This window comes from Dermochelys coriacea, chromosome 1 (genome assembly GCF_009764565.3).
Source record: "Dermochelys coriacea isolate rDerCor1 chromosome 1, rDerCor1.pri.v4, whole genome shotgun sequence".
NCBI lineage: Eukaryota > Metazoa > Chordata > Testudines > Dermochelyidae > Dermochelys > Dermochelys coriacea.
The window spans coordinates 251913501-251926142 of NC_050068.2; the positions used below are offsets into that span (position 1 = coordinate 251913501).

The 12642-nt window shown below is 37.1% G+C and overlaps 1 protein-coding gene across 1 annotated transcript in view; it reads right to left on the reverse strand.

Annotated features, from left to right (window-relative positions):
* Nucleotides 1-560: 560 nt before the first annotated feature.
* The window catches only part of IGF1 (insulin like growth factor 1), an 83782-nt gene continuing 71700 nt past the window's right edge, over nucleotides 561-12642 (reverse strand). The window contains exon 4 of the mRNA XM_038422447.2: nucleotides 561-4475. Within this exon, the coding sequence (XP_038278375.1) occupies nucleotides 4416-4475 (60 nt within the window). The 3' untranslated portion in view covers nucleotides 561-4415. The remainder of the gene's footprint in view (nucleotides 4476-12642) is intronic.

The following is a 12642-nucleotide window of genomic DNA, read 5'->3' on the forward strand; positions in this document are numbered from 1 at the left end:
TTAAAAAAAAAAAAGTCCTTTCCACTTTTTCAGTATTTGTCTGTGTGACTGGAAGGTCTGAAGTCTTGGAGAAGTATTAAGTCCATTTATAAAGCTTATTTAGTTGACATAGGCATAATTCAGATGACAATAAATGACTGAGATCCAAACTCTCCCCAGTTTATAACACCCTTTGTTCCTATGTCAAAAAGGAGACCTTAACAATTTTTGTAAAAAAGGTATGTAATGAAGGATAAAATGAAAGAAAACACTTAGGCCAATATTTTTTAAACTGGGTGCCTAAAGTTAGGGTCTTAAATCCATACTTAGGCACCAAAATAGGTTTTCCTGATTTTTTTTTTTCAATAGGGTCTGTAAATTCACAACATTTTTGCAAATCTGGCCATCTATTTAAAGGCCTAAATATGGATGTTGGATCTATCTTTAGCCACTTATATTTTAAATCTTGTCCTGAAGTTGGAAGAAACTTGGAAGAAATTCATGAGAAAATGTGAAAGAAGCAGAGAAGAAAAATTTAACATGTTGTAGGTCAAATTTCACTGCAGATTTTTTAAAAAAGCACAATATACACCCTTTATGCAATCAGTATGAGACTTCCTAATGTAATGTAAGCATTAGGGTGGTCCTTGTTTTTGTCTCTGTCAGACTGGTATCTATACTGTACTATATGTAATCAAGTTTCAGATATTATAACTTCCTTCATGTAAAAATCAAACAAAAGATGTGTATATATCAGGTATTGTGTTGGACAATGATCGTCCTGTAAAATATTACAATGCTGTGACAAGCAAAACGTGTAGTGTAGGATTAAAATGAACAAAAAATTGCATTTATGATTTTTTTCTCTTTCAAGACAGAACTTTGATCCATTTGCTTTACTTTATGCTATTTCCACAGGTAAAATGGATAATTTGTGAGGAGTCTTGCCAAGGCAGATTTAGACGTTTTGTCAATTTGTGAAAAAAAATCCTTTAAAAAAAACAAAACAGTGATGCAAAGGCATTTTAGCTAGATTTGCCATTTGAAAAAATAACAATGGAAAAGTCTGTTTGAGTGAAACTTTGGCATCTTGAAGATTTGTTTGAATTGAAGAAGTGTTCCTAAAAGAGTAACCAGCTGTATAGGTTGAGTCCCTAATAAATTATCACAATTCCTTTTCAGTCTAAAAATAACTTTAAAATAATTTTAAATAGATGGATTATAACCTCATCGGAACATAAGTATTCTAGCCTATAGGTTCAAAGAATTTCTATTTGGGTTTAACTTACTAACTCTCATTCAAAAAATAATAAAACAATGAACTGTCATTTTTTTGCACATTGCTGTCCATAGTGACCATATAAAGTTAAAAAAAAATTCACAGACTATTAGCCATATCTTTCAACTCTTTCTCACAACTCAGAATTGCTTAGTATTAGAAGATAACCTGTTTTTCATTGGCAATGCTTTTTCTTCTTTTCCCAACATGATCAGAGACATGTATTGCATTATTTTCTGTGCAAGCAAAAATCTTATTGTACTGCTTGGGGCTAATAGTGAAGGATGGAGGGCTAGGCAGGAGAAATAGGGAGTTCCAGATTAATCATTCCCTGAATTAGAACCTGGACTATATTGTGTCACGGACTATAAGCAGAACCCACCACTGATTTCAATGATATGGGACCTTCCATTGACTTCAGTGGGCTTTGAATCAGACTCATGGTCTCATGACTTTAAATAATGCTTTTCTTCATCTATAATATCCACTTGAAATAAAATGTTGATGATTGTATTGTGTTTGAAAGCCCTTACCCTGGCCCAATCTCAATAATTTAGCAGATTTCTTCATAACTTTTTTGTGATTAAAAAATTGAAAAGTTATGGCTAGACATTTCTATTTCAATAAGCTTATCTATATAATTGTCATTTTCATACTTTAAAAAAATATTTATATGCTTTCTTTTATATTTTAGTCAAGTACTTTCTTAAACAAAACAATAGCACCACTTCGGCATTGTTGGCCAAATCGGTAAAAGGTAAAGCAAATTGCTACATGTTCTTTTCTGAACTTGAGTTGTAATGCATTTGCTTGTTGAAACTGAGGGCCATTGAGCCATTGTACTTGGCATACCAGAGGCTTCATGCATGCATTCATACATGCCAACCATCAACAGAAAGGGCAATCTGAAAATGGCTACTGCTTATGGATGAAATTCACTCCTGCCTAAGGCCCATACAAGGCCTATGGACCACAAGCCTTGCAGACACACCTAGGCTCTGTGTTCTCTTGGGCAGGGACCATCTTTTTTATTACGTTTGTGAGCTAGTACCGTACAATATGACTCTGTTCTCTGATCGTGGTTCCTATTTATGCCATAATGTAAATAATAATAATAAGCCTTGTTCAGGCCCCCCTCACAGGTGAGAATTTCACTCTATATGTACAATTTTCCAGCTGTGCAGAGAATTTATTTGTGCTATCCTTTCAAAACGTTAATGGTTAGTGCTAATTACGATTGAATGTAGGCTCAAATCTTGCGACCATTGAAGTAAATAGCAAAAAAATATTGATTTCAATATGTAAAAGATTGAGCCCTTTTTTGCACTGCTTGTTAGTCAACAGTCAGGTTTAACTCTCTTTTCTTTTAAACTTCAGTGCAAGTCTATGTAGTAATTAAGTCTTATTTTGTATCAAATTTTAGAAGGTCAGGATATTTCCTGAAATTTAGTAATTTAACACTTTAAAGTTACTAAGGGGTGGAGAGCTCAAAGCTGTCCAGATGCAGAGAGTAGAGCTATGTTGCACATCTTGAAGGGGTGTGCTCCTCCCCATAGTAGGTCATTCTGGTGCTCCCTCTGCAACAGTGTTGGTTCCACATCACCCTTTATTTCAGAGCTGTTTTAGCCTTCAATCAGAGTGTCACATATCAAGGTTCTGTGAAATGGCAGCGATTAGAAACATACAAATTTATTCCTCCATCTCCAGGGTATCTGGGTGTATAAAAGGTACAAAGTTACAGTCTAAAGAACTGCTCTGTCCACTTCTCCTTGCAGATTGTTTCTTCTGTTGTTTGTCACTGATGATCAGGTTAGCTTTTCTGATTTACAGAGGGATGCTGCAGTGTAATTAACACTCGATTTAGTCACATAGGGATGTGGGAAGAAATAAGAGTATGATTAACCCCCTGTTATAAGAGCAGAATACTAATGTTTCTTAAGGATTTAGGGCCTAATCCTACCTATTGAAGACTGTTGAAAAGTTTTTCTATTTACTTCAGTGGGCCTATGTGTATATGTCTGTGTTCAGAATTACTGTAACTGTATTAATGTGTTACTATAAATACTAGAATCCAAATCTCAAAAAGGAAACTATTAGAACTTCACATCTTTATTTTCTTTTGAAGGTGAGAAACAATTTTGAAATAAGAATCTAAAGCACTGAGTCTTTTTAAAAATAATATATATACTTACTTTCTTTTATTTCATCTTTGGCTTAGTTTTCTATATTTACTTTTACCTTTTACGGTTTTGGCCAGACCCTTTCATATAACAGATTACAAAATAGCACCATTGTACTATAAAAGAGAATTTTACATACTGTTTGATATATGTGTATTATTGATATGCTAAATTTTACATATTGCATTATATGGAGGAAAAAAAGTTATTTATACCGTTGCAAAACAATTTGTTACCTGAAACAATCATTGATGGTCTAATAGCCTACATATGCTTTAACTGTTTCTAACAATCATTTGCCTCACAAGTTGCAGCTATTTGCATCTTAGCAAGATGTGGAAAAACAAAGCTTTGTCTTAAATGTATTTAACCCATATGCTGTCAAAATGCCACAGATGGAATAAATGGATGTCTAAAAGTTGTGTTACTTTACTGCTGCTGCTACTGGGAATATCAGACTGTGCAAATATGAAAGGGGTAGACAAACAAAGTTATCAGACACTGTAAAACAGCCAGCCTGTTCTTGTATAGAAGTGCAAAAAAAAAAAAAAAGACCAAACAAAACAAACCCCCAACTCTACACCAAGGCTGATGAATGACTCCAGTGGCCAGGGTTCATAGGTTAATTTAGTGCAATTGGATCCATCAAAGGCCCATAAATTTGCAGGCTTTTGAGGGGCACAGGATTTTAAGAGTTTTCGTGCAGGACATTTATAAGAGGTTAATACTCAAGCAGCATTGTACCAACCTCAGAACGTTTTTAGCACTGGGTTGGTTTATAACATTCTGCTCTCTAAAGACTTGATGTTGGAATGTTTACTTGCATTGTTTATTGGGAGAATGCCCACTGGTTGAGATTTCATCAAGCTTATTAAACTATAGTTTTTAAGTCTTCCAATGTTTAACAAATAATTTATTTACAGTGAAGTGTCCTGCAGATGGCACATTCATTCTTCATTCTTGTGGATGGCATTTTCTTACATTCTGTAGTTCCTGTTTCCTGTGTTCCCTCTACTTGTATTCTTCAAATGCACTTCCTGAAAGTTTAAAAAAAAGATATTTTAATGAGTTTTTAATCTGAGATATGGTTATATGAATAACTTGGGTAGGTGGAATTAGGATTAGGAATCATGAACTCCTCCATTCATATCACTGGTTCTGACAGTGATGCTGTCTGCGGCCTTGGGCAAGTCAATCATGCAAAATCTACCTTGTAGATGTTTGTGGCAATTAATGAAGGTTTGTAAAACAATTGGAAGATGTAACTCCCTAGAGCCTGTGCAGTAGTGCATACTCAAAGGCTGATGGTTTCCAGACATGTTTTCTGTCCACCAATACAGATATGAAGATGCAGATATCCTAAGTGCGGGTGGTATTAAAATTCTAACCCCAAAACATACAGCACTGGGTCCTGCAGTCCCTTTGCACCCAGAACTCCCAGTGCTCCTGGCATCAGAAGAAAGAAAATTACATCCAGTTATTTATCTGATTTGATCTGTAATCCTGCTCCAATACTCCTGTACCTTTCAACAGTTTCACCAGATAAAAGTTAGCAATCAAGGGATACTCCAATGATTAGTTCAATGAAATACGGACTCCCCTTTATGAGATATTACTTCTTAATGTCACTAATAAATAGTTGCCTCATATACCTTGGAAAAAAATGGGTAGATAAATTTAAATATGATCTGGATCCACTACAACTTCAGCTCACATTTGAAGCTTCCTTGTGTAGCCCGATCTATAGATTATGCATTGATTATATTGATTACTTAAGAATGACCATTTAACGCTGAGGGTTGATAGGTTCTTGTCCCAAGATCAGGCCCAGTATTATTCAAATTATTATATAGTTGGGAAACCCGATGTACACAGCTGCAACGCTCAAACTATAGGAACTCCTCTATATTTACCAATAGTTTATTAATACATTTAGCACAGTCACAAACACCACAACTCAGTATTTAATGCTACAGAATGTATATCTGCACATCCATATACTCACATCATCCCTTGTAGAACAACCTGAAATGTTAGCTATCATCTTTCGCATCACCATCACCTTCCTCCTCATCACCAGTGACCATCATTCTGGCAACTCACAAAGATTACATCTCTTTCTCCTACTGTCCGTAGGCTGGGATGCCCCTTTTATAATATGTTGTGCTGATGCCTCTATGTCTGATATATGTTTAGCAGGGATTTCCCCCCTTTTTCTTATATGTATATCCTCACTTTACTAATGATGCAGTTTTCGTCTCCTATAGGATGGTGTATCAATTATCTCAACTTATTATAATATATATCAATTTGTTACCATGGCCTTCTTGTGGTTCGATATCTGCTGATGTAGCTCATGTACCTGTATGTATGTCAAGTCATTCCTATGCCATTCTTTTGATTGGACTCATGTTTCTGTGGTTGGAAATTCCTCTTAAACATTCTATTTTCAGCTCCCCAGTACTTGATGTTTTCCATTGGGCCGTATATCTGTTCAAAGTTTATCTGTTCAAAGTTCAACGGCCTCAGGCCTTATGCTAACTTGCAGAAGCTAATGTTTTTCAGGATACAGGCCTGTAGGTTCCTTGCATTACTGCTGAATATAATAAAAGAAGAATATAACGCAAAACAGTGAATATAATAAAGGTAAGCTGGCCCAATGTGCTATACTTGATTTGCCTCTCCCAGGCTTGGCAAAATAACTTTCCCTACCTGTCTCTAATTTTTCCCAAATGACTTCTCCTCACATACACTCACCCCAGATGAACCCTTTGGTTTTCACTGATTCATTGTTGCATTTATGCTGCTGGCCCCATATCTTAAAGATACCAAGGATCCTACCCTAATCCACCCTGATGGCAACAACAAATTGGGAAAGGATAAATTATTTGCAGCTTCAGCCTTACAATTTTTCTATGACAATGGCTTAAAATACCAGCATGATCATTGTTGCTCCAAGCTGTGTAACGTCTCTAAGAAGAATTTACTACGAGATGGGGAAGGGACAAGTTATTTCACACAATAATTTTTTCCTTAAGTCAAATATTCCAAAAATTATCCAAGTATATTATCTATAAACTGGAAAGTAGCACAAATGACTGTTCTTGATCTACAGCCATATTGCACTGTAGAGGAAATGGCTTCCAAAAACTATTAGACTGATGATGAACCATGCAGTTCCCTAATAAGCAGATGTATCTTCTCCACTATTGTTGTACTTTGAATTTATGATAGCTTAGTCATCAAAGCAAAACATAGATTCTGATGGGCCAGGGTAAAATCATGTTTCAGTACTGATATATATGGCCAAATGAGACGTTGCTTATTATCCTGTCATTGCACATGAAATTAGGTTTGAATCTGAGAAAAGGTGGAGTTACTTCTCTGTTCTGGTCATGGCCTCAGCATTTTCATCACTGCTGCTAGACAGAGGAGGCACTGGTGGTGGTGGCAGCAGCAGTGCACGCCAAAAAAAAAAAGGTTCTGCCCCAAGTAGCACATTTCCTACTAACATGAACTGCTGAGACCATTCAAAACTAACTGGAATTTCTGGTTAGTGTTTGGATCATCTCCCAAGGTCTCACATCTGACCTTTTCATGCAGACAATGACAGCAATAGAATAGAAGTATGCGGGGAGCTTGGTCTAGCTCACATCTGCTGGTTCACACATGTTGGTTTTAATTCGATCATGCAGGGTTTACTCAACAGTGAATGACCTATCCCAATCACGTTATGCAATGTATGCCCCCACTTTAATTGATCTCCAAAAGCCTAGGTTGCTCTGTCCCAAATTCAGCTAAAAAGCCCCCTTGCATTTCCACATCTCGCTGAATAGATAAAAAACAGATGGAATCTAATTCACCATATTTTTGATGAGAAATCAGTAATCATTTAAATACAACATTATATAAAATAAACTGGGGCTGATCATCCAGCCCAGAGTGCCATGCTTTATCATTTTTTTATGGATCTTGGAACTCTTTGAAGTATAAGAATTAAATTCTTAAACTGAACAAATAATACAACAAATTATCCCCAAATCATCCAAAAATGAACAAAATGAAGAAAAATAAAGACCCTAATATAGTCCTGATCCAAAGTGCTTTGAAAGTCAACGGGAGCCTTTCCAATGATTTTAATAGACTTTGAATGAGGCACTTGGTCACTTATGCTGACATTAAAATCCGGAAATATATATTTTTTAAATGGCTTTTTTCTTTTTCAACTATTTGAGAATCTGGTAGCAATTATTAAATACAGAAAGCACTAGCTATGGTATTGTTCAGATGCTGGGTTCTGGGATAGACCTCTCCTTAGTTGCCATAACAGACAGAGATAAGGACTACAGGCAATTTTTAACCGACAAAGCGAAGTAGCCATGCTTTCAATGGCAAAATTCCAAATGCCTGATATACCGGCACAGAACCAGCAGAGAGTGCACACTGGCGCCAATCCTTCCCTTACACCTGTACAACTCTACTGAAGACAATCAGGCTGTGGAGGCATGAGAACAGAATTTGACCTTATCTTCTTCAGCTCTGGTTGGTCTTTCTGTGAAAGAAGTCAATCTTTGGGTAATGACTATCTCCATGATCTGAAGGGTCATTTAACTGAAACTGGCAAAGAGGATTAGGAAGCATGCAGTGGTTTTCTTAAGCTTTTAGGGTGGACATTCAAACCTAACATTGGCATAAAAAGACCTCTCTGCTTTACTGGTAATAATAATAAAAAGTCCAATGTTTGTAGTTTACAGCCACTATATCTTAGTTACGAACCCTCTAGAGTCTATTTTGAAAAGTTTTTTAGCTTTGTGGGCAATGTGGTCAGTGACAAAATAACTAGACTGAAAAGTCTTAAAGAAAACAGCCCAAATTCTGTTCTCTGTTACACCTACTGCTTCCCATTGACTTCAGTGGTGTGGCACGAATCCAAGAGGCGGTAGGATTCATGTCATTGTGCATATTTTGGCCTATGAATGTATATATATGAATTGTTAATGTGCCAATCACCAGAGATGCTGCTAATCTTTCAGAAATAAGAGAACTAAATCAGTCTCCACTTTTCCTCTGCTAATGATGTTTTCTTAATATAAAAATATTAACTTCCACAATTTTTTGTTGTCGAAAAGTCTACTTAGGGCCAAAAGTATAGATACAATCTTTCTGAGATGACCAAATATCTGAATTTGTTAAAGATCAGCTATGCTACTTGTACCTGGATGTTACTACAGGGGGGCTAGGGAAAATAAGGCCCTAAAATAAAAGAAAGGGGGAATTAGATCATGAGTTGTCCCCTTCTCTGGCCCGTTTTCTAGAGGGTGAGGAGATGGTCTGGTAATGAGTCCTTTGTCTTCCCCTCTAGCCCCTAGTCTTTTAGGGAGATAAGGTTGGCCCATTAACTCCAGAATTTGCACAGTACATGGGGTCTAAAACAGGATTTTATTTTCTTGTCCTTAAGGTTGGCTATGACATCCTTACAAGAATGGCCAATCATGCATTCCCAGAATACTGGACATTCCAGAAACAGTGTGGGCCTTTCCCTGCCAGTGTGGCCTTGAATGCATGGTGCATATAAGGTCATGCCACACAGAGAACACCCTTGTGGAGAGTACTCTACCCCCACCAGTGTGACCTTGCGTGCTGGCTGGGGCAGAACAGTGCACTTTTAAAAATGGCATTCCCCCACCCCCCCCAATCCCTGATACCAGACAAAACTGTCTCAGTACTGGACAGGCGACAAACCATATAAAAACAGGACTGTCCATATTAAAAACCAGATGAATCGCCTGCCTAATCCTTACATGTACAATGGTGATGGTGCCTTTTAAGCTTAAATCAACAGGCCTTTTTGTGCCCACTGTGGTAACCACAGCACTTTGATGTAGGAAAAGCCATAGCCTTCCCTACATCCTTGATTTATGTACAGGCTGTTGTGGTAATCTCTCTACCTCTTTGCCTGGACTGAAATTAATTTCCTTTGAGAGTGCTGGCCTGTAATTTTTCCAAATAACTGACAAAACCCAAAACTCAATTTAGGGATAAATTGACTAAGTTTTTATTGGCAGAAGAGGGAAAAAAATCAGAAAAATAAAAATGTACATGCTTAACACAGGATGTACAGTCCACTATATCTAGAACTATACATTTAAATTCCATAGGAAAGCTGAGGAAAGCAACATTGTTACTTCATGGCCTAAATAATGGAGAGCTGCTCCCACAGTTTTATACTGCAATCTTAGATATTTTATACATGTTCTCCGAAAATCAGATTTCTACCTGAAAACCAGTTTAGTAATTGGTGTAATTCATACTTTGGTATAAAGGTGTTACAAAGTACAGTGTACTTTGTACTTAAAACATCGCTTTGCTAATTATAAAAATATAGTGATGTCTTCTTTTCTTGGTATTAGGCACATTAGCATATGGCCTCCCTCACCAAGAGATTTCTCATGGGAGATGTAGTCTTACCAGAGATCCCAGCCTATATGGTTAGGTTATGTCCTCTGTAGTAATTTGTTTGCTTCTTTACATGGATAACTACATTCACCTTAGCTGGGATTTAGGTATAAAAACTTTTCATCACACAAGGACTTTCAATTTTATACAACATCTTATTGTTTAATGATTCTGGCTCGATAAATAAACACTTTTTTTTAAAACAGACTTCAGTTAACGGGCCTATTGTATTGCTAAGAAATCTAGGTAATACCTTCCCGCAGAGTATTCCAATAACATACAAATGGACAAGCACTTTTAGCTAATTTGGATAAGCATAGTTGAGCAAAATAATGAAATCCAAATAAATTTAGGTACGATTAAAATTAGACAGCTATGTCACAATACATACTCAGTGTTTAGGGATATCAGTACCTAAAACTCCATTGGACCATACAGATTGAATCAGAGGTCTATCTCATATTAACAATACACCGTGACCATATGTGCCCTTAAACTCAGTGGATGTTCGAAGACTTGGGTTGAAATTCACTCCTGGACAGAGTGCCAACACAAAGGCATCACCTTTAAGTTCTATTTTGAGGAGTTAAGCAGGATATAAGTGGTGCATAAGTTGTGTGCTGACCCTCTGCACAGGGATGAAATTCATCCTTAATGGATTTGTATATATTTGGTGAAATCATGGCCCCACAGATGTCAATGGCAAAATTCCCATTTACTGCAATGGAGCTGGGATTTTACCCATGAAATTACTGCAAATTCTAAACATATAAAGTATGTTTTTTGAAAATATTTTTTCAATCTTCCCAGAATGCAACATAATAAAACTTTAGATTTGAAATATTAAATAGACTGTATGTGCTGTAAAAATATAATATGTATTCAAAGACTAAAAATTCACTTAAAACTAGTATCTTAAAAACATGGTGTAAAACTGATTTTTTAAAAATGGATTAAACATGTTAGTTTAAAAGCTGCATAGTCTAGAAATGGGCTGATACTGAAACATCCATCAAATCTCCGACCTGTCAATAGAGGACACCATTAAGTCCATATGATTTTTACTTTAATTACATCTGCTTTAAATACAACTGTTTTAAAAGTAGATTCTGTGTAATTTATTGAATTTAGAGTTTTTTAGAGGGTTTTAAGGTCCAGCTTGACAAAGCCTTGGCTGGGATGATTTAATTTGTGTTGGTCCTGCTTTGAGCTGGGGATTGGACTAGATGACCTCCTGAGGTCTCTTCCAACCCTAATATTCTATGAGTCTATGAATTCCAATGTATATTTGAGCATATAACTCTTCTTATGCAATTGCAGTATTCCCAAGGTACTTGGGAGCTCATGATTTATATCTTGAAATAATTTATTGAGCAATAGTATGTCATCAAATTGTCCTATGTATATTTTACCTTGTAGTTGCAGCCAGTTGGATCAAATTCTGCTCACAGTTACATTGGTGTAAATCTGGTGTAGCTCCACTGGCATTTTTGTAATTCACTCCCAACTTCGGAATTTTTCATGTGTGGCTTGGAAAACTTAGCAATAAAACATACACCGTTTAACAATTTAACTGTCATCTAAGAAATCAATGAAGTTGTCTGTGGAACCTTGTTATAGCAAGGGGAAAAATTGCTGCTGTCTGGTACTGGTAAAAACATATGTAGTACTGATAATTGTTCTTGCTAATTTACATGCAACCAAATAAGGTAGAATTGAGGAAAATTACTGGTGACTATTATTATTCTGCATTGATTATTTCAAGTTAAGATAGCTGTAAATGTGTGATTTTATGTTTGCAGTCTTATATTTATTTAGAATAAATATTTAGTTGATCACCACAACATAAAAGCCCCAGGAAAAGATATGGGTTTGAGTGTTACTGAAATTAAACTCAGCATATGTTGAAAAAAATTAATAACACCTAACTTGTTTGAGAGAGGTTGGAAAATGGTTTTTGACATGGGACATTTTACAGCACTGATTTTACAGATTAGCCCATGCCACTTCCCGCAGCTCCCATTGACCGGGAACGGGGAACCATTGCCAGTGGGAGCTGTGGGCGGCCGTGCCTGTGGATGGTCAATGTAAACAAACTCTCCTGCAGCCAGCCAGCAGATTACCCTGATGGGCCTTGTGCGGTGCAGGTTGCCCGCCACTGGATTAGCTTGTTCAATGAAAAGCTGGAGTTGGTGAGTTTTTTGGTTGACCCTGACCCTGAACACACTTACACACATGCTTAACTTTACACATTGAAATAGTCCAATTAAACTCTATGTTTAAAGTGAAATGTTTGCAGGATTGGGATTGTCATGGCTGGGTCATGGTCAGCCAGACCTAGTAGTTGGAGCCAGAGTCTGCAGTCACAGGACAGAAGCCAAGAGTCAACTGGGTAGGGACAATGGAAGATCAGAACCATGAATTGGGAACCAATCAGGCCAAGTCAGAATATTGGGGCCTGGAGGTCAGGAACTACAAGTCAGATGCCTGGAGTCAAGCCAGGTTGGAATGCCAGTAGACCAAGGGAAGGAAAAGCAGGTAGTAGGTAGCAGGAAGCACAAGGCACACAGTCCACAGCAGGATGGAGGCCAGTTGTTCATACAGCTTCCTGTTCCTGCTGCTGGCTTAAATAGGGCCAGCGAGCCAATCAGGTGCTTTGGGACTCTGCCAGTTGGACCTCATGGATGGAGCTGGCTTCTTTGGTCTCAGGTAAATTATTGCCAGTAGGCTGCTAGGTGGAGGGATGGA